Source organism: Maniola hyperantus, chromosome 8 (assembly GCF_902806685.2).
Source record: "Maniola hyperantus chromosome 8, iAphHyp1.2, whole genome shotgun sequence".
NCBI classification, from domain to species: Eukaryota; Metazoa; Arthropoda; class Insecta; order Lepidoptera; family Nymphalidae; genus Maniola; species Maniola hyperantus.
This window is the reverse complement of record NC_048543.1, coordinates 14,821,456-14,848,991: the sequence shown is the minus strand read 5'-3', so window position 1 is coordinate 14,848,991 and position 27,536 is coordinate 14,821,456. Positions and strand designations below refer to the sequence as shown.

The 27,536-nt window shown below is 38.2% G+C and overlaps 2 protein-coding genes across 2 annotated transcripts in view; both read right to left on the bottom strand.

Annotated features, from left to right (window-relative positions):
- kl-2 (dynein heavy chain 2, axonemal kl-2) overlaps positions 1 to 27,250 on the bottom strand; it is a 75,796-nt gene extending 48,546 nt beyond the window's left edge. Inside the window, exons 1-35 of the mRNA XM_069500113.1 lie at positions 27,041 to 27,250; positions 26,644 to 26,801; positions 25,903 to 26,173; positions 24,313 to 24,594; positions 23,233 to 23,827; positions 22,609 to 22,813; positions 22,072 to 22,209; positions 20,633 to 20,779; positions 19,967 to 20,089; positions 18,742 to 18,836; positions 17,851 to 17,926; positions 17,262 to 17,387; positions 16,795 to 16,893; positions 16,488 to 16,727; positions 16,193 to 16,307; positions 15,745 to 15,996; positions 15,411 to 15,607; positions 15,159 to 15,320; positions 14,963 to 15,080; positions 14,724 to 14,878; positions 14,466 to 14,641; positions 13,725 to 13,892; positions 13,467 to 13,634; positions 13,158 to 13,383; positions 12,943 to 13,062; positions 12,720 to 12,853; positions 12,161 to 12,431; positions 7,350 to 7,493; positions 6,464 to 6,562; positions 5,610 to 5,829; positions 4,870 to 5,032; positions 4,101 to 4,279; positions 3,540 to 3,732; positions 2,934 to 3,075; positions 2,150 to 2,287 (exon numbers count right to left, since the gene is read on the bottom strand). Of these exons, the coding sequence (XP_069356214.1) occupies positions 2,150 to 2,287; positions 2,934 to 3,075; positions 3,540 to 3,732; positions 4,101 to 4,279; positions 4,870 to 5,032; positions 5,610 to 5,829; positions 6,464 to 6,562; positions 7,350 to 7,493; positions 12,161 to 12,431; positions 12,720 to 12,853; positions 12,943 to 13,062; positions 13,158 to 13,383; positions 13,467 to 13,634; positions 13,725 to 13,892; positions 14,466 to 14,641; positions 14,724 to 14,878; positions 14,963 to 15,080; positions 15,159 to 15,320; positions 15,411 to 15,607; positions 15,745 to 15,996; positions 16,193 to 16,307; positions 16,488 to 16,727; positions 16,795 to 16,893; positions 17,262 to 17,387; positions 17,851 to 17,926; positions 18,742 to 18,836; positions 19,967 to 20,089; positions 20,633 to 20,779; positions 22,072 to 22,209; positions 22,609 to 22,813; positions 23,233 to 23,827; positions 24,313 to 24,594; positions 25,903 to 26,173; positions 26,644 to 26,801; positions 27,041 to 27,113 (6,168 nt within the window). The 5' untranslated portion in view covers positions 27,114 to 27,250. The remainder of the gene's footprint in view (positions 1 to 2,149; positions 2,288 to 2,933; positions 3,076 to 3,539; positions 3,733 to 4,100; positions 4,280 to 4,869; positions 5,033 to 5,609; positions 5,830 to 6,463; positions 6,563 to 7,349; positions 7,494 to 12,160; positions 12,432 to 12,719; positions 12,854 to 12,942; positions 13,063 to 13,157; positions 13,384 to 13,466; positions 13,635 to 13,724; positions 13,893 to 14,465; positions 14,642 to 14,723; positions 14,879 to 14,962; positions 15,081 to 15,158; positions 15,321 to 15,410; positions 15,608 to 15,744; positions 15,997 to 16,192; positions 16,308 to 16,487; positions 16,728 to 16,794; positions 16,894 to 17,261; positions 17,388 to 17,850; positions 17,927 to 18,741; positions 18,837 to 19,966; positions 20,090 to 20,632; positions 20,780 to 22,071; positions 22,210 to 22,608; positions 22,814 to 23,232; positions 23,828 to 24,312; positions 24,595 to 25,902; positions 26,174 to 26,643; positions 26,802 to 27,040) is intronic.
- LOC138402647 (uncharacterized) lies at positions 8,571 to 11,694 on the bottom strand. Its single transcript, XM_069500154.1, has 3 exons — positions 11,543 to 11,694; positions 10,598 to 10,852; positions 8,571 to 9,844 (listed from the first exon to the last, which is right to left on the bottom strand). The coding sequence occupies exons 1-3, from the start codon at positions 11,591 to 11,593 to the stop codon at positions 9,659 to 9,661; spliced, it is 492 nt and encodes a 163-aa protein (XP_069356255.1). The 5' UTR covers positions 11,594 to 11,694; the 3' UTR covers positions 8,571 to 9,658.
- Positions 27,251 to 27,536: the final 286 nt, after the last annotated feature.

Below are 27,536 nucleotides of genomic sequence, written 5' to 3'. Positions count from 1 at the left end.
CTTACTTATAAATAGAAAAATCGTAACCTAATAAGTGCAGTCAAGGATTTAACTTTTACAAAAGTTTCGAAAAATCTCATCATAATAAAATAATCTCAAAATACCATCATAGGTATTAGATATGTATAAGCTGAGGTACCGATTTCACTAATCGACTTAGTTGTCTCAAAAGATTCTTTGACCTATCAAAACGTCCTCATCATCAGTATACAGCTGTCGTATAGCATCGTCGTAAGACGGTAAATATAAGGTTTCTATTCTAAAACCCATAATAATACCTATTATTAAGTAAACATCTCAGGTATTCATATTTCCTGGACAGTCAAAATAAATCTCTCCTAGTCTTCATCTTCCTTTCAAGTTACTTCTTCACATAATACAAATAAATAAACAAATCAACAAACGCGGCGCGTACTCTCCTAATAAATATTTAACATAACATGCTTGCGAGCATTTTTCATAACACTTATAATCTTCATCAAACTTATTTCTTTCAATAAGTATTTCACTAACATTCAACTTTTCATAAAGATTCTAGGTCTTTCACTAACACCAGCGCGGTAGATAATGATCAAGAGTCTAGACAAATATATAGTTGAATGAGGAGGTACTAAATATGCGCAAAATATCGCGTTCAAACAAATAAATAACAATCATCTTCCTACGTCAGTATGTCTCAATCCCAAAATAAATATTGTATATTTTATACCTAGCACGTCTACAGCCGAAGGGTGATCAAGCCTTTGGTTTGCAGAGTCCTAATTTGTTAAAGCCGGGTAAAGTCTTATATCGTCAAAACTAGCACGAAACAAGACGAAAAACGTCTGTAGGGGAAAAAGTTCTCCTTATTTCATATTCATTTCCTTGTATTTGCAAATTGCATCTCGAGCAAAACCATTGTCTCGTATAACAATACAAAATGTTCGGGTACGCGTGTGTCGTTGACCACGCGATGACACCGTTATAATTCTCTGAATTATTATATTTTACGAAAGAAGTAAGTACCTACCTACTTATTCATTTATTAATTATTATCTATTATTAGTTTAAACTATCCTACACACTATATAAAATCTTACAAATAAAGCACGAACGGAACTTATTAGTAGATAGTGGAGCAAGTATTATTTATTATTTTTAAAAAATTACCAATATTCTCCTATCCTATACGTACAAAATTTAATTATCTACCCAAAAAAATAATTACATAACCTACACATTCTACCTATTTGCCCATTACGAGAGATAAATTGCACTTACTTTAACTGTTAGCGACGCATTTTATTAATCAGTTTCGTGACCGCCGTGTAGTCGCCGTCGTCATCAGGACTGGTTTTGGTCATCAGGTCCGGAGGTCTGCAGTCTGCGCCTCTTCTTTACTGCATCTTAATGGGCCGGGAAAACCCTGGACTCCTCGAACTGGGCCGGGAATACCCTGGACACCTCCTAGTTGTGGCCGGGATAACCCTGGAGGCACGATGATGCTGGGCCGATCAATGAAGCTTGAGATGTCTTCTGTTCATAAGCGATTCATTTTTGGGCTTATTTCTTGATGTTAGTGTTTCTTGATGTTAGTTTTTCTTGATTTTTAATACAGGACGTGGAATTAGTTTCTTCTTTTTGTTCTAGCTGAGTCTTGAATATTCTTTTGAAAATTGTGTAGTCTTCTTCTTGATCGGTGCCCAGCCGGTGCACGCACTTAGATTAGGCATGCAACGACTGGCAAGGGTCGCCATGAGATATGTTGTGGCCGTATGGTAATAATTAAATGCGGCAACGGTGAAAGATGTTTATTGAGAGCCGGCTTATGATCTACTCTCGCTTATGGACTAACAATACTAATAAAGAAATCTTACATACTATTGTTTAAATCTTATTGCTTAACTACCTAACCTACATAATTTTGCATCACCTCTCTTTCAATCCGATGTGCAGGCAACCTAATTCGATATATTGAGGAGTTGCATTTTTATGTTACTTAAACTGACAATTCGTACATATTACATTCTAGGTCAACCGGAAGGGCCCTATAAATTTCTTGACAGACTATAAGGGTTCCGTTTTTCCTTTTGAGGTATGGAACCCTAAAAAACTGCGCCTCGGCTGCACTTCACTATGCAGGTGTGTGTAGCGCCTTAGTTGTACTTGCCTCTTGTTCCGGTAAATTCGGGTAGGCTCTGCGCTTGACGCCAGCGTACCGCAGTAACGCTACCATTGAGCGCAGCCCGAAGTCATAATGATCCTGCTTGGATAGCTGTTGCATCGCCAGTTGGTATAGAGTGAACACCTGATAAAATTGCAATTGCGATACAATCTCGGATGGGTTCGAAACTAGTCGGGCTAACGTCGACTGGATACGTGATATAGCCGTAGAAATATATCATATACAATCTCTGCTCATAAATTTTCCTGATTTGCCCACAACTCGATACGTCCGCGTGGTTTTAGGTTAGGCAAAATCCTGTGGGAACTCTTTGATTTTCCGGCATAAAAAGTAACCGTAAAAAATATCGAGGAATAATCCAGCACTTGCCTTAAACTCCTGTTAAATTGACATGATGCAGTCGCGCAGTCCGTGGGATACGAAATTACGTGCTCCCTAAGGGATTCTAATTACCAATCAAACTTATTTATAACTAGCTTATGCTCGCGACTTCTTCCGCGTGGACTACACAAATTTCAAACCCCAATTTCACCCCCTTAGGGGTTGAATTTTCAAACATCCTTTCTTAGCGAATGCCTACATCATAATAGCTATCTGCATGCCAAATTTCAGCCCGATCCGTCCAGTAGTTTGAGCTGTGCGTTGATAGATCAGTCAGTCAGTCATTCAGTCAGTCAGTCAGTCACCTTTTTCCTTTTATATATTTATAACTTAATAAAATTTCCTCTTATAATGTTCTGAAAGAAAATATTATCTCCAAGAGTCGTACCTTCTTTGCATTAATCTTGTATGCGGTAAATCCGTCAGAGAACAAAGTGTTTTCAGCTATAATGAGGGAATCTGGCACGCACATAGCTATAGGCCGAAACATGGATTTCAAATTGTCGGGCAGTTCTGTTCTTCCCGCGTACCTGGAAATATAATAAAGTTACCTATTTTTCTTTGCATTAGGTATTTCACAGACAGTCAAGCCTATTCAAGTAGATATTGAGAATGCTGTATCCATAGGTATTATAGATTCATGGAAAGTCTACCCAGAATTCTTCTACAACTTTTTTCTACAACCGCACGCCATCGTAAGCAATTTCACCCTCACCACCTGATGCACCTCGATCGCCCCTTGTGTGATCTTTTTTCCACGCACATGCAAACTGTGGAACCAACTCCTTTCGGCGGTGTTCCCACTAGATTTCAGCATGGGATTATTAAAGGAGCGGATCAACAGATTCCTGAAAGGCCGGCTACGCATTGGCGGTTCCTCTGGTACTGCAAATGTTCATGGGCAGCGGTAATCACTTTGCATCAGGTAACCCGCCTGCTTGTTTGCTCGCTATTTTTATATAAAAAAATAATTTCACAAATTCTTAGATCTTACCCGGGATTCATGGTGATAAAAATACCACAATTGCTATCCAACTTGATATCGGCACCCTCGAAAATAAACCGCTTCTGGTTGAGGGACAGCGCCAGCAGAATCGCGAGGATCTGCTGTGCCACCACCGAGAGCACTTCAATGTTAATACGGTTGAACTCGTCGAAGCAACCCCAGCAACCGCTTTGGGCTATACCTGGAAAGACCAGTTTTTTAAGAGATGAAATTATTGTAAAGATGAAATTTTTCGACAAAATCCAGAATCTAAGATATCTATCTGGCTTGAAAATAAATCGTTTCTGATTGAAAGATAAGGCAAGTGCAACCACAAAGATCTGTTGCATGACCACCGACAGCACTTTAATGTTGATGCGGTTGAATTCATTGAATCAACCCCATTAAACGCTTTTTGCATGCCTGGAATCGCCAATTTTTTTAAAGAGATAAAATATTATTGTAGAGAAAACCGAAGTTTTTTTTTTGACAAAACGGAGTTTTTCATAATGCCGGACTTGTAGGTATGCCAATTAGGTTCAATGCCATTTCAAAATAATTCAACCTCACCTGAAAAACACTTCGCCATAGACTTGTAATCGAGTCCATCGGAGCAGTTCGTGACGACAACCCATCTCGCCAACGCCCTGCCGAGATCCTTGGTAGTTTCCGTCTTGCCCGTACCGGCCGGCCCTTGCGGACTGCCGCCGCGGTACAGGTGCAGCGCTGTGGTCAGGGTTATGTAGCATCTGAGGAGTATCATCAAGGGTTGAGGAGAGACCGAGGTAGCCGAGTTGTTAAGACGTCTGCCTCGTGTTCGGGAGGTCCGGGTTAGCTCTTGAGCACGCACCACGAACAATAAAGGACACAGGTCTCCTCTAAGAATGAGGGTTTGGTCATAGTCTACCACGTTGGCCAAGTGCAAATTAGCAGACTTCACAAACCTTTGAGAACAGTATGGGCAACTCTCTATATAAATTAGTTTCCTAATATGGCAAGGTTTTGACGACTTTATAATTTTCTGGAAATAGTGCAATCAGAGTAGCCAGTCGGAAATATTGTACATTGCCCTTTAGAAAGAGATTTCAGCTTCGCGAATTGTCTCTGTCACTCATACCTATGTTACGTTTTGTCAATCTAAACGTCAGAGACAACGCTCTACGAAACCGTTATCCCTTTCTAAAGGTCGATGTACAATATTTCCTGCCAAGTACTATAGTTACCAATCCGAACACGGCCAGCGTGGTAGACTATGGCCAAACACCTTCTCACTCTGAGGGGAGACCCGTGCTCTGTAATGAGCCGGCGATAGGTTGATGATGATGAAGACTATAGTTACCTGTCGGTAAGCGGCGTGATGACGAGGCGACCCGAATTACCGATATACTCATAGGTGTAAATGGAGTTGGTGTTCGTCTGTCTGATGTAGCAGTCTTCGCGCTCGCGGTCCCAGTAGAACTTTAGCTGTGAGAACCACTCGAAAGCTGTTACTGACATGCAACCTGCAGAAACCATACAAATCATTCTTATATTCAAACCCTACCGTTGCACTATTTCGTACCTCTCCTAACACGAGCTTTAGGGCATCTTGAAATGCCCAGCTGCAGCCGCGCGTTTTTATTTATATACGAATTTATCAATTTACAAAGCAGTCGCTGCCTCCGCGCGGCACGGCGCAAATTTACGACAAATTTGAAGACGCCCTCACGCTTACTTGGTGGGAAAGGAGAATATTAGTCTTATACCCTTTAAATAAAATATCGTCTTATTCAAACAATATAAACATTGTTCTGGCAGCGTGTTTTTATGGATATGCAAACAAATTCGAGAGCGGCTGTCTGCCTGAAAAATGTGACTAGCTAAATATGCAGTGGACTGGCCATAACTAGATCCTGGCAAGACCGCAAATATCGCCAGGATCTGGTGTTGCGAAGTTTCTCATTATTCAGAGCTTACCCAATAGTCACAATGTCTCTCGAGTCCCACTTTGGATTTTTGGATCTTCTTCCTCGACGTCATCTGCAGTTTTGCCAGTATGTGATTCTGCTCTTGTAGAGTATTTTATTATTGTGAGCTTACCCATCTTATACATCCTGTCCACCGTGTCTCTCGAGTGTATCTCTATAACGCACAGCGCGTTCACTTTGCAGCGCAGGATCTTCGAGATCTCCTTCCTCGACATCAACTGCAGTGTTGCCAAGATCTGGTTCTGCTTCTTGCGGAGTTTCTTCAATGGTTTCTTTTCCTTCATGATTTCGCAGCGGCAAAGTGTTCGTGTGCAGTCCGATGTCCATTGTATCTTTAAAAGAACATATTATCTACACGTACCTACATTTTATTCTTCCAAGATAGGTAGGTAGGTATAATTTACAGATAGACATTATTCCTCTTTGTTGGTGACAAGAGGGAAATATGTTCAAGATATCGATAACGGAAAAAATAGTATAAAAAATGAAATAATATTTTTTTTGTACCGTGACCTCCCTTTTTTCTAAGCTAGAATGCCTAGACAAAAGTGAGGCGACGGTGTGCTTAGCAAAATCTCAGGAGCTTCTACTGCGAATGGCCTTCAAGGTAGAATTGGGGCTGTTTGAGTAATAGTGCTGTGCTGGTTCGCTCTAGGTGGAATCTGCAGCAGTACGGTAACCTCTACCGTCACATCTTAGGGTGGTCTCTACAATCGCACTTTTTCTTTCTTCTTTACTTTTCTATGAGTAGGAACTTTTTAGTAACTACCTACCCACATAAGAGTTAGACATTTTAAAAGAACTATCCGGCAAACAGCTTGAGAGAATGCACAGTATATCAATATTTCTCTCTCCCGCTCGAATGGGGCAGGAGAGGATTTCTACCGCGGGGGAGACCAGCCGCGCGATACACCAACTTTCCCCCCCTATGCAACTTTTTGTGCAAGTTGTTTGTTAGTCACGTACCTTGCTGCAAGTAATTCCAAGCTGGCCTGGATAGTCATTGATCCACTGTTCCCTCTGATATCGACACTTCCTCAGTGCTGCCTTTGTAATTATTAGTTGCTGAAAATTTTATAAACATTCAATCTAACAATTTTCCTGAAAGTACAAATCATAAAGTAGGTGTAACTTACAAGGCATTCTTACAGCCCGTTTCCACTTGTCGGCCCGGATTTTAATCTGTTCCAGTGGCAGAACATTTTGACACAAAATCGGTTTCAGACAAGTGTGAATAGCTTCATATAAAATGGAACCTCCAGTACGATTAAAATGGCCGATTTTATGCCAATAAATTACGCTCGGGCGCTCGACTGGCGCCACCCGTCATGTCCACAGATCCGCGCGCTACGACTTTGAATGCTTTCCTTTTGCAAGGCAAATTGGCTGACATCAGAAGGGACGCGAATCATGGTGTCGTGAGACCGAAAGCACGCGTCATAGGTTTGACACTTCATTTGCGCACTCATTCGATTCTTATTTTGACGGACCCGTCAAATCACGAATCGAATGAGTGCACACGCGTATACGTACGTTTTGTATGACGGCCACTTCGCATCTTATTTTCACGAATCACGAAAACGACCCGCGGGGTGATTACGTATCTCGCGACAGGAGTAGGTAAATCTCGCGATCATTGCTGTCAAACGTCCGGCTAGAGAGAGACAGCAATAGCCACAAAGCAAAATAAGTAGAAGAGAAACAGCAAATGAACTGTCGGATTGCTACTGCTGCCGCTTTGCTGTCGCTACTGCAACGTTTAACGTAATCACCACGCCGATTACGAATTACTTATTGATGAAAACATCTATTATTCTCCAACAAAACTAAAAAGGATGGACAGATCCCTTACATCTCGTAGAGCAACTCTCATGGTATGCTCCAAGCCCAGAAGCCAGACTTCAGCTGGTCCATCCAGCACCAGGTTATATTTCCACTCGATACACTCGCCATCCTCAGACATCATGGCCTTAGCTACCGGCAAGCCCAAAGCATTCTGAACGAAAGAATAGGTAATATTACTTCCCACTAAAACCCCACTAACGGGTTGTTCCCGTTGAGTCACACTCCTGTAACACTGTAAAATTCTTCTTTAGTCCCAGTGTGACATGAGGAATTATTACTTCCCACTAAAACCCCACTAACGGGTTGTTCCCGTTGAGTCACACTCCTGTAACACTGTAAAATTCTTCTTTAGTCCCAGTGTGACACGAAGAATTATTACTTCCCACTAAACCCCCACTAATGGGTTGTTCCCGTTGAGTCACACTCCTGTTACACTATAACTCAATAGTAAAAAAATCCTCCAAGAGGAACTTTATTTTCTCGTTGAGTCACACTCACATAATTGTGTGTAATTTCTATTGTGGCTTGTAAATATAGTTTTTCAATTTGTGTTTAATTGTATTTCTGGTGAGTTGAGGATCTGGTGAATTGAGAATCTGGTAAACTGCTCATGAGGACAACATCATTGCAGAAACTTTTTCTAAAAAAAGTTCGATAACACAAAAATGACTGCGATAACGCAAAAATTACTTTTTGTCGGTTAGATCGTTTTTGCTTATTTACAGTACGCGGCAGAAAGTAATGTACATCGGCCTTTAGAATGACATATCGGCTTTGTAGAGTGTTGTCTCTGTCACTCATACCTATATGACGTTTTGTCGGTCTCAACGACAGAGACAACGCTCTACAATAATCTGCTATCTCCTTCTAAAGGTACTGTACGTCCATTTAATGTACAGAAATCATCCAGTTACAGTTTTATTATAAGTATAGATATTTAAAAAATTGGCAGTCCGTGGGAATGCCGACAGAAATGAAAACTTAAAAAGTTAAAACAATGGGGCCGATTCTCTTATACACAATCTCTAAACTTAACTGAATTAACATGTATAAATCTAGTGCTATCCTTTTCCGCAAGCAACATTATGAAAGGGATAGCAATAGATTTAGGTGTGCCATTTTAGTTTAGTTTAGAGGTTGTGTACGACGGAATTAGCCACATTGTGTCGTAACTTCCTAAGCCTTTGGCGAGTTTGGGCAAAGAGTCGAAAATGAAATGTACAGCAAATATTGAGTATCTTACAGATTTATTATATTAAAAACACTAACATTTACCTAAGAATAACATAGGCTATAGGTACATCCATGACGTCATGATCAAGTTTTCACATCTAAAATAATCTGCTGAACACAGCTTCAGTGGACAGGCAGCTTTATTTATACCATAATATCTTGGCCATTAATCCTAACTACCCTAAATTCATATTAGTATATTTTCTTTTCTTATTATATTGGTAAGAAGAAGATGTGAATAATCTAAAATTTAACTAAAATATATTTCTCAGAATCAGTACCAATGTCAAATTTATAGATAAAGGCATCGATAATGACAAGATATGCCCAAGCGAACAAAAATTTTCACAGTTTTGGAACCAAATAAATCAGCGCCACCTCTTAGATACTAATGAAGGACCCGTTTGAAATCCAGACGTCACTGAGGTTGCATTGGTGCTAAATAAACATTTTAGGACCAATGAGTCGGTGCCATTTTGCTTGTTCAATGGCCCTGTCCTTACGAAGTAATATACAACGTTAGTTTTAGTTAACGCAAAAACCGAAACAATTTCAAAAATATTTAATAAGAATTTACGAAGTTATAAGCTGGTTGTGTTGAGTCGTTGTCATCGCAAAAACATGGTCACCCCAAGCGAGCGGCTGTGAGTGAACGAGACGGCTGGCGTCGATCGTGCGCGCTCCCGCTTGCACGGCTCGAATCAGCTGGTACATGCGGTCATTGAACTAGGTGTCCAAACTTGTAGGATTTTAAAGTATCTCTATATAGTATAAAATAAAGTCGCTTCCCGCGTCTGTATGTATGTATGAACGCGTAGATCTTTTAAACTACGCAACGGATTTTAATGCGGTTTTCACCAATAGATAGAGTGATTCAAGAGGAAGGTTTATAGTTATAGTTTAATTCTCAAAAAATTAGAGATCCCTAGACAAATTGAAATAATGTGAATTAGGTCGGAAAAAAATCCTCTCATTTGAGTTTCCGAGGCAATGATACCTCAATGACACCACATTAGTATCTATGTTGCACCCATGCGAAGACGGGGCGGGTCGCAAGTTTTTGTATAAGTCAATGGATAAAGTTTATTTAATATTGTTACATCCACGTTTATTATTTTTGTTGAACAGTCTGTGTGGCAGGCTCAGCAGCCCCTTGTAGAAAGCCTGCTTGTTGGCTGCGGACCGACACGCCAGCACCATGTGCGCGTACTCTTCCAGCAGTGCCTGAGATTTGGCAGTCGGATGGTTCATGAGCAGGATTGCTAATGCCTGGAATGCAATTCATTCATTACAAAAAACCGGTCAAGCGCGAGTCGGACTCGCATATGAAGGGTTCCGCACTGCCTCACAATATCAAACCAGTATGATAAAAATTTGCAAGTTAATACCGTACAACAGCACCTTGATATGATTTAGTGAACTAACATACCTCAAAAGGAAAAAGGGAACCCTCATAGGATCACTTTGTTGTCTGTCTGTGTGTCCTACAGGGTACTTCCCGTTGACTTAGAATCATGAAATTTGGCAGGTAGATAGGTCTTGTAGCAGACATTAGGGGCAAAATCTGAAAACCGTGAATTTTGTGGTTACATCACGAAAAAATAACGTCTTGGCGGGGGCACTGCCGTGCCCCCTGATTAAAAGGTGTTTTGAACAAATAATTAGTATGTGTACAAGTGGGGTATCATATGAAAGGGCTTTACCTGTACATTTTAAAACATATTTTTATGCATAATAGTTTTTGATTTATCGTGCAAAATGACGATAAAATACGACTGTAGTACGGAACCTTTGGTGCACGAGCCTGACTCGCACTTGGCCGCTTTTTTGTGATGGAACCACAAATTCACAGTTTAGACCAACAAAGTGATCCTATAAGGGTTCCTTTTTTCCTGTTGAGGTACGGAACCCTAGAAAGTATGAAGAATTTCTTCAATTCCAGTCAAAAAGGTGCTGCTGTATTTGGCAGCCACAGGATTTGACAAGGAAGTGTGAAGAAAGCAGTGAAGTAGAAGAACTCACTCTATAATAAATGGGTAAGTCATGTTTAGTTTCCTGCTCCCACACTGGAGACTTCTTCAACAGGTAAGCCAAGTCATTCCACTTGTGGCTGTATATGGCCTGCCGTATCGCCAAGCGGTACCGGTGCCTCCAAGTGTTATGGCCGTACACTTCTGGTAAGTTAAAGGTTCTATATTTTTGCATTAACGCAATGTTTCTCTTGCAACAATTATGTTTGATATCTCTCCGCGTTTCCAACAGTTCTGCTGCTCGACGCTGAAAAACATATTTTAGTTTTGAACAAAGTTATTTAGTTCCATGACAGCCATACTCAGAGTCACTTAAGATTGAGTTAAAATGAGACAGATTTATGTGAGAGATATAATTCTGTCTCGTTTTAACTAAACCTTAGTCACGATTAAAGAAAGTAAAATCTCTATTGTTCTATGGAACAAATTAGGTTAAAATTGTCTCATTTTATCCGATGATGCCAAGTTCTATGGGACTTACCCGGCCCTTAGTATTGCCTCTATTTATCAAAAGTTACCTATTTAAGTAGTTATTTGCCCCATTTCAGTATTATATAAGTAAAAAAGGTTTTAGATAAGTCTGTATCATCCCAGCAAGCTGAGGTTAGGATCAATGTGTAGATGTACCAAAAACAATCATCTCTACCCGCCCGCCACTTTAACGACGAACAGAGCCCGATGGCAAAATAATAATTACCTTAGTAGCAGAAAACGCGCAAAATCACTTTGGCGCCAAAAATGCCGATCAAATTTTCAATCGATAGTATCCAGTGTTCAGTATCATAGTGCTACATATCTAATCTTTTCGAGTGTGTATCGTTTCGAATACAGGGATAGTCAATTTCAGATTACATAAAACATAAGTAAAGCACTTTTCATTTAATTTTAAAAAGTAGTATTTAGGTAGTTAACCTAAAAAAAATTACGATATACTTACCAAACTAGCCAGTGGAACGTAAAGGGTATCAACTAAGTCTTCTTCATCCATTTTTAAATTTATTCTTTCAATTCTTTCTCTTCAAATTTTAACTGCATTTGTTTTGTTAGCACTTTTTTTATTTGTATGTATATTTCATGGTTTTAGGCGGTTTTAGGTTATGCTTACAGACCGTCAGAGTCTGAGGTTATTGGTCTGACGCACAGATTAATAGGGATGTCTGACGGTCAGACCAATAACCACCAGGCACCAACAACCACCAATAACATAATGTCACAGACAAGACAGCAGACCACAGAATAGACACAACACGACGTCTATCTACGCAACACGACGAATAAAAAGAAAATGTTGCCCGTGCATGTATATTTGTTTTGTACCATATTGTTTTTTTATAAATAAATTATTTATTTAAAAACTGACAGACTAACATATCAACGTGCAACTTCTAATGGGTCTATGAACTAGAAACTTTGCTTATAGATTTGTTTCTATATAACATCAAAGTTTTCCCTTGCACCCACTGGTGGGGGAAGCTAGTGGGTGGCACAGGTCATCTACTAATGTAACATCGTAAAGATCAGCTCGTTATAAATTATATATTCAACTTGTTCTCACCTTATCAATTTTTATTTTATTAACATTATCAAATAACTTTTTCAAGTGAACTTGAATTAATTGCGGTTTCTTTGAATTTCCTAGAATTTCAAGAAGGTCATCATTTGAAATGAAATAAAATCTTGGAAACAGTTGCCGTTTTGTCTCCAGGTACTTTTCTAAGGCTCTCAATATTCCATCTAAGTTATCAACCATCTTATTAAGCTTGTTAAAAAGATACGGTGCTGGTTTATATAAGCATGCTTCAACCGCATTTTTTCCGGCAAACATACTAAAATCAAAAACATTTTAAAAATAATAAATAATATTATAGTATTTAAGTAATCAAAGTTGAAGAAAAAAATCTTTATAAGATTTGCATTAAAAATATAATTTTTAAACAATTCTTTTCTTAAAATAACTAGGGTAGGTAGGTACCATATTTAGTAGGTACCTAAGCGAGAAGGAATAATGCTAGTAAAAACAATAGGTAATAATATTATTAACAATTAAATGTATTTTTCATTCCACGACCATACCTAAGTAGATACTTTTGGAACCTGCAATGATTAGATCTAACCTGCTAGTAATTTCTGTCCAATCAGCAGTTAGAGCCTCAAATACTTTTACTTCAGCTGGTAACTGTTTTCTTATATCTTCTCCAATGAATATTTGTTCAAGGTAAATATACCGTCTTTGAACTTGCAATGAGATCTACGAATACAATAATTAGTAGGTAGTCTTGTTTATAAACATTTCCGTAAACATATAGCAGGTACGAATAGTAAAGTAATGATGTTCACCTCAATGCACTCTGCTACATAACCTAAAGACTTCTCCCAATAATCAACTTCTTTAATAAAAGGTTCCACGTATTTTGTTGACTTCATAGAAGACAGTTGAACTTGATGGTCTTCCAAAAACTAAATAATAATAATATTTTAAAATGTCAGTTTTACCGTAAATAGCTATTTATTTTGGACTTCACATATTGTCTTAGTTATCTTTTAACCCACACCTGCATTACATCTTCAACATTCTTTATCCTATACATATCTCCTTTATGATGCTGCATTTCATATGTTGTGTTTTGCCATACTTCTCGTATAGCTTTGAGGCCATTTTCTATATTTAATTCCATAGTTGCAGCATTTGATATTTCTGCAATATCTTCAGCGTATGCTTGGAAGTTAAGACGCATTATCAATTCAAGCTTGAAATCTTCAGAATTTTGATCAAACTCACTGATACAAAAAATGCATTTTATTTAAATTTTCAATCAGGAACCCATATTCCAAATGAATAACAAAAAGTGAAAAATACTAACACTCCCATAAGAGTTTTAATTCTATCCCAATGACGCTCCCTCATACAAGGATTTTTCAAGTCTCCAATTAAAGGTAAAGTTCGTCGAAATGCATCAACTTTAACTCGAGTTGTATCAATGATATCCCAACCTTTGTCTTTGAGTTGGCGAGAGAGTCGGTTGAAATTTCTGTAAAACAAGTTATTTGTAGACATTATGAGGTACCTAATATAGAAACGTAAGATACATTTTCAAGAATTAAACATATAATTACTTTACCTAAATAGAAACATAACGTTCTCTTCCATTTCATCTGTTTCCATTTCCCAGAATGTTTGCGTTTTATATTTCTCCCAAGACTCCTCCCACTGAAACACCAGTTCCCACACTTCTTCTAGTTTCTCTAGTTCTTTCTCCATCTTTTGAAGGTCCAGATTTACTGGCGTCCTACAAATTAGGAAGCCTAAATTTAACTATACTAGTCACATCTTTCAAAATAACTTTCTAGTTTTGTAATTAAACTAAATCTACGAAATAATATTGTTATCAAAACTTGATGATCTTGTTGATGATTTTTTGACATATTTCTTGATGATGATGATGATTATGATGATGGTAACAGTCTATACCTATGCTACTGTTCCATTGTAAGTTCAATTATAAGCTGTGAAACCCTAGTGGTTAGGACGTCCGCCTTCTAATCGGAGGTCGGGGATTCGATCCCGGGCCTCCTAACTCTCCTCCTAACCTCTAACTTTTAGGAGTTATGTGCGTTTTAAGTAATTCAATATCACTTGCTATAATGGTGAAGGAAAACATCGTGAGGAAACCGGCATGCCTGAGAATTTTTCATAATGTTCTCAAAGGTGTGAAGTCTACCAATTCGCACATGGCCAGCGTGGTGATGACCAAACCCTTCTCACTCTGAGAATAGACGCGTGCTCTGCAGTGAACGGGCGATGGGTTGATTATGATGATGACTGTTCTATTTAACTGGTGATTAATTTTATTGTAATTTACGTTAAGTTAAAAACAGCTAATCCATCTCTTATTTGTTGCTCTTGAGCGCGAAGTGCATTCAGTTGATCTCTAAAAGCTTTCAGTTGCGATAGTGCGTCTTTTCCACTTATGTCAGAGCTGCATGGAGCGCTCTTATAGAAATCTTCACAAAATTCTTTAGCTTGTTCTTTAAACACCTAAACATTTTACAGAAATTAAAATAAAACCTAATGTTTGTCATTGCCCAGATAATTTAAAAACAGTAGGTAGTTTATATACCTCAGCTTGTTCTAAGAGATCTGTTTTAAATTTATCTTTATTCATCTCTAACAGCTTTTTCGCTTCTTCAAGAAGAGCTAAATACTCTGTCCACTGCACAGGAATATTTTCATGGCGTGTTTGCATATCCGGACTAAGTTCCACTTCAAATTTTGCTAAAATACAAGTAATAATAATAATGATATTAGTTTTCAGAGCATTCAGACAATTCAGTTTTGTTCAGACAAAATGTTAATTACCCAGGGTCATCATTTTATCTGTTATAGGAGGGAATGTTTTTTCTGTGATTGGTATTTCTGAGACTAAACGTTCATAAGTTGCTATTGAAGTTGCTAATTCTTTCAAATCAGCCGGCATCTGAAATAATAAATTGATTAATAATAATATAATTGGTAACATTTTATTTTATCAAACAAATAATACACTGTTGCTTACAGTCATTGCTTCTATACTGCTTTTTTCTATATAGGCATAAACTGCGTCGATATCGGCTTCTGTTATTTTTTTTAATAATACACCTAAATTCATTTGCCACATTAAACAATGATCAATGATTGATTTCTTCAATTCACTTGAATTAAGAGTTATAAAATGGATCTAAAATTTAATTTTAGTGAGAAAAGCAATAAAAGAATTAAATGTACAAATTACAATGCAATATATAAAATAGTTTTTTTTTAATTTTACCTGATTTACAGTTTCTTGTATCTGAACAGCGTTAGCAAGGTTACTATAATTGATAATTAATGCATCAAAATCTGCAGCTGTATGGCCATCCTCTCGATATTTTATCATAAAATCATCTTTATTAACTTTCCAGATGTGAGAATATGGATCCCACATCTGTATGTGTTCATTTACAAGAGCGATATTATATTCAATTTCTGAAATATAATAAAAAATAGTCGTTAATTTAATTTAAAAGAAAAAGATGCATAGGTAAGGTATTCTTTGTTTAGAGAAATACATCTTAATGAGTAACATTGTCTTATTTAAATTGCTTAAAGTTCTCCAGACATACCTGTATCGATCAAAGATTGCAATTTATTGCTGTTTGTGTCATTTGTAACAACATCTTTAAACTTCTTAAGACCACCAGCAGGCAAACCAAATTTTTCAAATAATCTTGGAATAGTACTTAAAAGATGAATAATCTCATCTAATATCGTATTAAATGTATCTTCTAACTCATGACGTGAAGGACCGTAAAATATATAATTTTTATCAGATAAATAAAGATTCATTTTGATTAGAGGTGAGGGTGCCATTGTACCTAAAATTTAAATATAAACATCAGTCATAATGATCAGTGGCATGCACAAGTTATGAAGACAATGTAGGCATTTAGGAAATAACTTATTTACTAGCAGGTCATATTGAAAAACAAGTATAAAGTTGCTTCAACTAGGGTAAGCAGTGCTATTAAACCTCTATGAGCTCCACTCTAATGCTAATAATATAAAACTTACCGTCACCATGCACACATTTGTATATATTTTGCATAGTAGCTTTAATTGTCAGGCGTAATGCATCTTCTAACATTTGATCATATCTTTTAACATATTTAATCCAGTATTCTGCCATCTAAAAGAAAAGCGCCTAGGTCAGTAATTCAAAAGTTGTAAGACTCTTACAGACAGACGGACGGACAGACAATTAGTGTAAATTTACTCAGAGACCTCGTTTCGCTCGGTCAATAATATTATAAAACCAATATAACTAGCTAAAGTCGATCGGGTTAGGTTAGGTTAGTTAAGTTCATACCTGTGTAATATGTGCTTCAAAACCTTCATATACAATTATAACGTAAGTTATAATTTCCTTATACATATCTAGTATTTTGGCGGCTGCTTCTTCTTCCATTCTTCTAATGGTGTGTCGAAATTCTCTTATATCAAAAACATTATAAATATCAAATTCAATGAGTGGGGTATCGCAAATTTTTTCCATTATCTTTACCAAGTTTAAATTACAATTTTTATATGTTGTTACAAAATCTTGCAGCTAAAAAAACGTTTCATTATAAAAGCGATTTCAATAATAATATGATTAATAACATGTTATTACTTACTTCACCAATTTGCAAAACGCAATCTGCAATATATGCATCAGACATAGTTGATGTCCATGTCAATTTTGAAATTCCCGGTTGAACTTTCTTTTCGCATGCCTAAAAAATATATAAAATGGTAGAATTATCTTTTTTAGGGTAACACTGGACAAAGAGCTACAACTTAAAAACCAATAGAGCTAAAATAGTTTCAGTAGAAACGGGTAACATTGGAACAATCGCGAGGGTTTTTGGATTTTGCCTTAAACATGCTATACCTATTCTGTGGGATTCCTGGAATCAGTTACTACTTGTTCCTACAGATGCTTAAATAATTTGCAATTAAATAAAAACGATAAAATATAGCAGTAGGATATTTTTGTAAATCTGACTTTTGTCTATAACAAAGTACCCCACAGTTTGGGATAACTTTGTAAATGGAACATTTTGACAAGCACTAACTAACAGTCTAGTATAAAATAATTTACCGTTATGAGCGGCTTAAACAACAGCCTCTCCTGTTCTGAGAGCGAGTCCAGTATCTTGTTATATCCCTTTACCACTGTCAACACGCTCTCATACACGTACAGTATTGTCTTGCTCTTCATATATACCTGCCACCATAATATAAATTTAAATAAAACAAACCGTTCCGTACTCGAGTATTTTTTCTACACTTTACACGATAAATCGAAAACTAGCCTATGCATAAAAATAAATGGAAAAAAAAATCTGTTTTAGAATGTAATTACATGTAAAGCCCTTTCATAATAATATGACCCCACTTGGTATACTTAGTTATCTTACTTTAAATATTGAAAATACTAATTATTTGTTCATTTTAATATTTTTGTGATGTAACCACAAATTCACGGTTTTCGGATTTAAATTCCTTTACTTGTTAAGACCTACCTACCTCCATGACATTCTGAATGCCTTGCAAGAAAATCATAAAAAATATAATATACATAATAATGTAATATATATTATATTATAATATAATATATATTATATTTTGCTAAAAGACCTACCAACTAAGTAGGTATTATCAGAATGTTTTGGAACGAAATAAGGAACCTGAAATGCGTGTAAAGGTATGTCCAAGCCCAAGTTTTCCCAATGGCTAGCTTCTCTGCAGAGCTCTAAGATATTTCTGGAACAAAGGATACAATTATCGATTATAAGCTAGATTAGATACCTACCTACCATGAAATCAATTTTCTTTTCCCTTTTCGTTACCCAGAGTTCTTTATGTACAACCGCAAGTATAATAAAAGTAAAATAATCCTAATCCTAATAATAATATTATAAATGTGAAAGTGTGGATGTTTGGATGTTTGTACGTTTGTTACTCAATCACGCAAAAACTACAGGACGGATTTGGCTGAAATTTGGAATGGAGATAGATTATAACTACCCTGGATTAACATAATATAGGCTACTTTTTATCCCGGAAAATCAAAGAGTTCCCGCGGGATTTTAAAAAACGTAAATCCACGCGGTCGTACGAAGTCGCGGGCATCACCTAGTACTTATATTATAAAGGCGTATTTTCCTCAGCACTGGAAGGAACGTTTGTTTGGATGTTTGTATGAATCATGGTGGCTTTGGGAGATAACAGGTATCAAAGGTGTAAAAAATCTGACGTCATAAGTAGTATAAAGTATCTCCCAAAGCCACCATGAACCAAACAAACATCCAAACAAATGTTCGACCCAGTGTTGGGGACAATACGCCAACCAATCAGAGGTGATTGCGATTGTGACATTGTAGCTGTCATTCTACCGCAATCGAGCAACGGATTAGTGCGCAAGCAATATCCGAGTTTGGTCTGAGTTTTTTAATTTCCGTATTTTCACGGACTCGGATCGGATGAATGCGAAATCGCTCTAAGGGTGTTTGATGGTGTTTGGTGTTGTCGACGCGGACGAAGTCGCGGGCATAAGCTAGTAATTCATAAGTTCTTACACGTCAATGTTACATTCCATCAGTCCAGGATTCTCCGCACTCTTCCTCATCAGGGTCTTGTTGAGCCCAGCGGAACATTTCTCGTCTATGTTGTGCTGAAATGATTTATTTACTGTAGGGCGATTGTCTAAAACCTGCATCAATCATTACAATCTCATTTGTTCAGATTGGCTGAATTTGTGCGATTCTTGTTGCAACAATGCATTGTAGCCAATAGTGAGCGAGCGTCAACCAATCAGAGGTGATTGCGTTCGTGACATTGTACCTATAACCTAGCTGTCAATCTCCCGCAATCGCGCAGTGTCAAAATCAAAGTCAAATAATTTATTCAACCAACTATTGTACAATTTTTGACTATCAATAATTATTGGATTTGTAAGATGATGTACCTACTTACCTAAATGGTGATAATTATTATGTACCTAAACTTAAAACTAAAGCTATACGAGGATTACAAACGCGACCAGATCTGAAGAGCCCAATAAGGTCAAAACAAAAAGAACCGAATTAAGTTTCGTCATCGTGGTCATCATCAACCGATGGAGTCCACTGCGGGACATACCTACATCGGCCTTTAGAATGACATTTCGGCTTTGTAGAGCGTTGTCTCCTGCCGCCTAACCTACTTTTTCTTATTTCAATATTTCAGCCGATATCATCAATCCACTGGCAGATATAAATCTAATGTTTTTGCAGCTTTTGCAGATTCTAAGTAATGTCATAAAGTTGAATTCACTAAAAACCAGCCAAGTGCGAGTCAGGCTCGCACACTGAGGGTTCCGTACTACAGTCGTATTTTTCAACATTTTGCACGATAATTCAAAAACTATGATGCATAAAAATAAATAAAAATCTGTTTTAGAATGCACAGGTAAAGCCCTTTCATATGATACCCCACTTGATATAGTTATCTTACTTCGAATATTATTGAAAATACTAATTATTAGTTCATGACCACAATTCAATTTTTTTTGTGTGATCTAACCCTAAATTCACGGTTTTCAGATTTTTCCCCTAAAGCCAGCTATAAGACCCACCTACCTGCCAAATTTCATGATTCTAGGTCAACGGGAAGTACCCTGTAGGTTTCTTGACAGACAGACAGACGGACAACAAAATGATCCTATAAGGGTTCCGTTTTTCCTTTTGAGGTACGGAACCCTAAAAATGTATGTAAAAAAAACTAGCAGATTTCCCAAACTTAGTAAAGAAAATGTTCACATACAGTCCAAGAGATCCAGAGCTCTCTGACTGCCACGTCGATGGCACCCACCAGTCTATTGACGTGCATGATGACGTCTTCGGAGTTGCTGCACGGCATCAGCCACACGGAGGCATCGGTCATAACCTGTGTAAAAGAAAACTTTAGGTTACTTAGACGGTTTTGGAAAGAAACTCGGAAGAAAGAAACGTTTACGAAATAATTACCGTCAAAGTTCTTAGCAAATACTTAGTATGATAACGGCACACTCAGTGGCGTGCAGATCATAGAGGCATAAAAGCACTGCTTACCCTAGTTGAAATGGCTTAGTGCTCATTTTTCATGATGACCTGTCATTAAAAAGCTACCTACTGCTTACCCTGTGCACGCCACTGGGCACACTATAGGTAGTACCTAGGTAGTAGATACTTACTTAAAGTAAATATTATAACGGCAGTTACGCACTCATCCGATCCGAGTTAGTGAAAATACGTCCTTTTTATTTCTACATGTCATAAGCTATGAATAGTAGCTTATGACATGTCGTAGATAATCGCTGGTATTCTCACGGATGACGGATAGAACTCGGATGACGGTTCGTTAGTTCGTTCGTTCGTTATAATCGCCGTTAGAATGGACATGGTTTACCGTTTAACAAATCTAATGACCCGAAAAACAGACTATTGGAACCTTTTTTAGATAAGCCAGTCGGTTTCTTCGCATGCGTAAAAGGGCAGCTCTGCCGGCGAATGAGGGCAGGTCGGCAGGGTGAACTCCACGAGATGAAACAGTGTCCTTCTTAGCTTCTTGCACTTCCTCGCTGAACATCGCCCATACCTGTCATTTTCAGGACATCAGTCATATTATAGACTAGCTGACCCTGCGAACTTCGTTCCGCCTAACAGTCGATTCAAATTTTTAAATTTTTTTTAAATATCAATTCACTATCAGAAATTCTAAAATCCCCACGATTTAGGACTTCAGTACTTTGCAGCATCAGGATTGAGGAGTTAGGATCCGAAGTTCAATGATGTAGCCTCTGCTTGGTACCTAAAATAATTTTGCATCATCCGCAGTGCCTGAAACATTATAGTTTAGGAGTGCTGTACCCTACATCAGGGTTGAGGAGTTGAGACTTGAAGTCTGAGAATAAAGTCGTTGCTTGGTACCTACAATATGAATTCACTATGAACACTTCCTGAATCTTGATAACTCAGGCGGGCAGTAACCATGCAGCATCAGGATTAAGGAGTTGAATCCAGAATTTTTTATGTGACCACCACGAAAACTTTTTTTGTTGATTTAAAAAAAAAATTTGCAAATCGGTCCAGAAACCTCGAAAAAATCGATGTAGAAAAAAGAGCCACCTCCTTTTTGACAGTCGGTTAAAAACCGATTACCTAGAAATATTTACGGAACAATTTTTGAAATATCCCTTTTCTAACAAAAAAAGAATGAATGAAATCGGACTACGCGTTAATGAATTACAACTCAGTATACATTTTAACTTTCATCCCCTCTCCTACGGGAACCATGCTGAATTTCGGGATAAAAAGTATCCTATATTCTTCCTCATAGTATGACCTCAAATCGTACCAAGTTTCATTGGAATCCATTCAGTAGTTTCAGCGTGATGCGCGGCCGTGATACAGACAGACAGACAGACAGACAGACAGACAGACAGACAGATAGACAGACAAAAGTGAAAAAAATTACAGTTTTGTGTTCAGTATCGATTATAGAGTGCCCTCGAAAACAATTTTCAAAATATCTTCAATGTACAGAATTTGACCTGTTACAGTTTTATTATAAGTATTGATATCGTCTGTCCATCTACTTAGTTGGGGGTCTTCCAATGCTACGCCTTTCAGTGCGAGGTCGCCATTGCTTGCTTTGGGACCCCAAAGGCTATCAGTTTTTCAAACTACCATTGCCACTTCAGCTTCGCAACCGGTTAAGCTATTGCAGCCTTGCCGCAACCCGTCTGTCTCCCTGGGTCTGTCATACTGAGAGGAGACCCGTGCTCTGTAATGAGCCGGCTATGGGTTGATCATGACGATGATGATTTAAAATTAGTTGGATGAAGCGTTTTTTTATGTTCTGAGAGCTAATCAGTAACGTAGTCGTACTTCAGCAGTCTTCCTTTTGAAGATACGTCGAAGATTCTTCCTCTTGGAGTAGTTATGGAGAGAGAACAGTGCTACCACGGCTTCCTCCACGTGGTTGACTCCTTCAAATACGGTTTCCACCAAGTTTTCTATTATTATCTGAAATTATCCAAAAATCTTTGTAAATCCAGGGTTATAGCAGATTTTAGTTATGTAAGCCAGCATATTATCTCTATTCGTACTTGTTATAAATTCAAATGTGTATTTATTTGTTAATTTGTCTCTTCAATCACGCTGCAATGGAGCAATGCAACAACGAATCGAGCAACGTGAGCGCCATCAAACACTGTCGCACACAGACACACCACACGAACATAAACATATACACTCACACAAGACACGCACAAAACACCCATACACACATAAAAGACATACACACCCGCAATACACACACAGCAGATGATGCAGCAGTCACATCAGATAGTTCAGTGCGGAGAGAAGCAGATTCTATTACAAAATAAATTGGCAAAGAACTTGCAGTAAATTTTTAAGTGATACCTCGATATCTTTGATGACTGTCCTAAACTGCAGTATATCATCGTACCAGGAAGGCGCTTGAACGTCAAGTATACTGGGTGTAACGGCTTTGACGTTGTCCAGGGCGTCATGAAACATGTGCTCGATTTGATCACACTTCGCTTCGAACTGGTCGCCCCGCGCTCCGCCGAACATGGGTTTGTTTATTACTTCTAGTTCATCGATTCTGAAATATTTGATAGTTAAGATATCTTACATATCAGCAGGAGAACCAAGGTCACGTTAAAGAGTCGAACAGAAAGTTGATTTTACCTGAAGATAAGTAAATCTAAATATATAAAAGGAAAAGGTGACTGACTGACTGACTGACTGATCTATAAACGCACAGCTCGAACTACTGGACGGATCGGGCTGAAATTTGCATGCAGATAGTTATTATGATGTAGACATCCACTATGAAAGGATTTTTGAAAATTCAACCCGTAAGGGGTTTAACATGGGGGTTCGAAATTTGAGTAGTCCACGTTGACGAAGTCGTGGGCATAAGCTAGTAGAGGATATAACGCAAAAGATCTAAGAAGAAAAGATTTATAAAGAGTAAGAACATTTTTTAGAAAGGTAAAGATTAATTAAACCGGTAAGTACCTTCCAAATATAATCATACAATTACAAACATCCAACATGTCAAAACACCTCTGAATGAAGGAATCAATATAATTGAAGATCGATCCTGTATCCAAATTCCAAGTGCCAGGATTCTTTTCACTATGTGCTTCTAACATCAAGTCATATATCTCCCGATACTGCTTACAGCAGTCGATGCATTTAGTGAACTCCCCTAAAGCTTTTTTGGTTTGCCCACTGAAGAGATCGTCTAGTCTTATATAATTCTTGCAAAGGATAATGATTTGGTTGCTCAGATCTTTGAACAAGTTCGTTATACGGGTCTCGGAGTTGTAATATGGCGACTCCATCCAAATGTATCTGAATAAGTTTATGATATTCGGAATGTGCTTGCATATTTCGTCCGGGTCTACAACGCACTCCAAAACAGCGCAAGGTTGCTTAATGATTTGGAGATATTCAATATTTGAAGTTGCTTCTTCGATCTTTTGCATGATTTCGTCACATAACGTTAGAAATTGATGGATGAATGTGGAGTGTGTTGTGACGAGGATCTTTGTGATATGCTTGACTGCGGGGTTCTTCAGTTGGTACGTTAGAGCGTTTAAATTCTCATCTGCAAAACAAAAGTTTACTAATGAGCAAACACGTTACTTGATGCAGTAGCTGAATCAACTGTCTAAAAAGTATTTTCTCAGTTCCTGGACACCAAGCTTGCAGAAAAAACTTGAAGAAGAGTCGCCCATAATATAGATACAGGAAAAATTGGCGTGCACTTAAAAAAGGGTTACAGTCCAACAATTCAAAACCTTTACTTATTTGTTGTTGGTCATGCACAACTAAATGATGGAATGCATTTTTCAAAACGTCTGACCAGCGACACAGATAAATTGTGCATCTTTCATGTTTTCTTTAATTATGAGACATTGTTAAACCTTGTAGTTGAACCGATACTGGCCACTCCTGAAAGATAGCCTTTTTTAAAAATCAAAATCGGTTCATCCGTTTGGAAGCTATGATGCCACAGACAGATACATAGTCACGTTAAACTTATACAACCCCTCTTTTTGCGTCAGGGTTAAAAAAATAAGGAATACTTACGTCTGTAAACCCAGAACTCATATTCATCGCTGGGACACAACAGTTCCTTCTGCGAGGCTACAGACGACTGGTCCTCTATACACGACTTGATCTGATGGGTCCAATACACCACCACTCCTTCCAACCTCTTCACCAGCTCACGGTCAAGGGATGCCTTCTCGAAGGATAAATGCTGGCCTTCCCGTGGAATATACAGCACAGTTAGACCCAGCATTTTGTAGTACATATCCGTTAGCTTTGCCAGGAACGTATGCAGTTGAGAACAGAATTCACTTTTTACGCCTGAAATTGAAGAATTACTAACTTTTAGATGAGAATAACTAGCTTCTTAGATGATATAATAGATTATCTACATAGAACTGCATTTAGGTCGGATTGCTCTAAAATTAGTCTCCACTACTCCCTAAAGCTTGCCTTTACATACATGGAAAGGAATTTCCATTTTAACCTTTACTGGGTCTTCCAACGTATAGCACATCTGCCGCATGCTCTGTTACTTTCGACTTTCTTTTGAACTAGTCGTTCAATGGACACACCTTCACGAATAAATACACAGGTGGTTGGTTATACGAAAAAGAATCATTAGAAAATATTTAATGACTCGGGATAGAAATCATCTATTCTATTAATGACCGAGGAATACAAGAACATTACCTTGGTTGTTAGAGGATTTTTTTTTTTTAAATTCAGATACAAGTTAGTCCTTGACTGCAATCTCACCTGATGGTAAGTGACGATGCAGTCTAAGGTGGGAGCGGGCTAACCTGGAAGGAGTATGGCAGTTTTTATTAAACCCATACACCTTTGGTTTCTACACGGCATCGTACCGGAACGCGAGATCGCTTGGCGGCACGGCTTTGCCGGTAGGGTGGTAACTAGCCACGGCCGAGGCCTCCCACCAGACCAGACCAGAAATTTAGAAATTATAAAATTCCAAATCCCTGCCAGGAATCGAACCCGGGACCTCCCTCTAATAAGACCACAGCGCTTACCACTGCGCCAGGGAGGTTGGATATAATATTATTAAGTAAGTAAGTACAATAACCAGCAGAAAATATTGCACATCGAACTTTAGAAAGAGATAACAGTTTCGTACATCGTTTGTCTCTGTCGTTGAGAACGGCAAAACCGTGACATAGGTTTGAGTGACAAAGATGGCGCTCTACGAAGCCAAAATCTCTTTCAAAAGTTCGATGTGCAATATTTCCTGCCGGGTACTATAGTTGGTGATTGTGATCTCTTTTCTCTCTACATAGTCATATTATTATTAACTATGCTCGCGACTTCGTCCGCGTGGACTACACAAATTTCAAACCCCTATTTCACCCCCTTAGGTGTTGAATTTTCCAAAATCCTTCCTTAGCGGACGCCTACGTCATAATAGCTATCTGCATGCCAAATTTCAGCCCGATCCGTCCAGTAGTTTGAGCTGTGCGTTGATAGATCATTCAGTCAGTCAGTCAGTCAGTCAGTCACCTTTTCCTTTTATATATTTAGAAGATTTTAAATGTCTTCATGATTTTACATGTGTTTGTTAAAACCATAAGTACGCGTAATGACTGACAAAACGAGATTATAATTATTACTTACTATCAGGCCAAGTGTTGATAGCGAAAAAGTACGGGGCATACATCAGTTCCAGAATCTGTATCATGTTCGCTTCAACTGAATCTACGAACGTTCCAAACACTATATCATCTTGAAACGTCTCTGCTTTGAACACAAAATCTGGTTGTCTTAGAAAGTAAGTGAGATCAAAGACTGGTGATAATGGTATGTCTGACGCCGCTTTAAGTTTATCTCCTTTGAAGTATATGCAGAGGATGAGGTCTTTTGGTTCCAATATCCAATCTTCTATGCCCTGTTTAAAAGATATTAGTGTTAAATCGATCCGGCATGTACCTACGGCAGACAAAGGACAACTCTCTAGCAGGAAGAATCTATGTAGCTATTTATCAGTGAAAGAATTTTCAGAATAGGATTATTAGTTCCGGAGATTATCTCCTACATCCAAACTTGCAAACTTTAGGTATAGTTCCCGGCAGTTAAATAGTCGCATCTAACCTACGATGCGAGTGCGAGCTCGCGCAGGTATTGTCCCACGCGCTCGTGTACTGTGTACGGATGTAGCACTCACACTAATGCAGATGGTGAACGCGGTGGGCGGTGCGGCTGGTGTGTTCCGCTGCCTAGCGTCGCGCGCCTAAAAAACGCTATCGCGACACGACTTGCGGTAACTTCATGAACGACTATTTAATTGGTGCGGACTATACCTCTTTATAATATTAGTGTACATTGGTGAGGAGCTACTTGTGACATTTCGTCTTTAACCTGAATGGCGTTTTTATTCCAATCTTCGTCTCGCAGGTCGTAGAGCGTAGTCATTCTCATGATGAAGGAAGTGAGCTGCTGCAACTCTTTGGGCTCATAGACCGGTTTGACTGGTTGCTCTGCTAGCTCTTTTTCTAGCTGCGCCAGACGCTCCCGTTCTGCATGGAATAAGATCAGTTATACCTAGGTTAAGTGCATAAGTGAGCAGGTTCCTGGCTTTGCCGGTAGGGTGGTAACTAGCCACGGCCGAAGCCTTCCACCAGACCATACCAGAAATTTAGAAATTATAAAATTCCAAACCCTTGTCCCACTAATAAGACGACAGCGCTTACTACTGCGCCACGGAGGCCGGTTTTTTATATAATATACCTTACCTACTACTTATAATTGATCTCACCTCTATCTTCCTCTGAGTTATGGCTAAGCTCGTCACTCCATGTCACCTTCACTCTTCTCTTCACATCTTCCATTTTGCCGTACACTTAGCTAATCTATTGCTTTAACTTCACTGGAGATCGCTTAATAATTTCTATTTTCTGTCACTTAAAAATAGAAATAATTTTCCAAACGTTTCCCGAAATCATGTTTATCGACACGCAAAAAACAAATGACTGATTAAAATAAATGTCACCTCAAACGATACTTTATTTTTTATTTTGATACCTAATCGATTAATAAGGTACCTAGCTACTATAGTCGACGCATTTTTAAACTGAGTCGTCGAGTTATCTGTCTGTTTCGCTCGCACTTATCTACGACCTGTATGTGCGAGCGAAACAGACAGATAACTCGACCACCCAGTTTAAAATGCGTCCACTAAAAATAAGTACACTTCTCATAGATTGGTTCTGTAAAATAGGCACTACCTTAGATACCTACTTATTATAGTTATT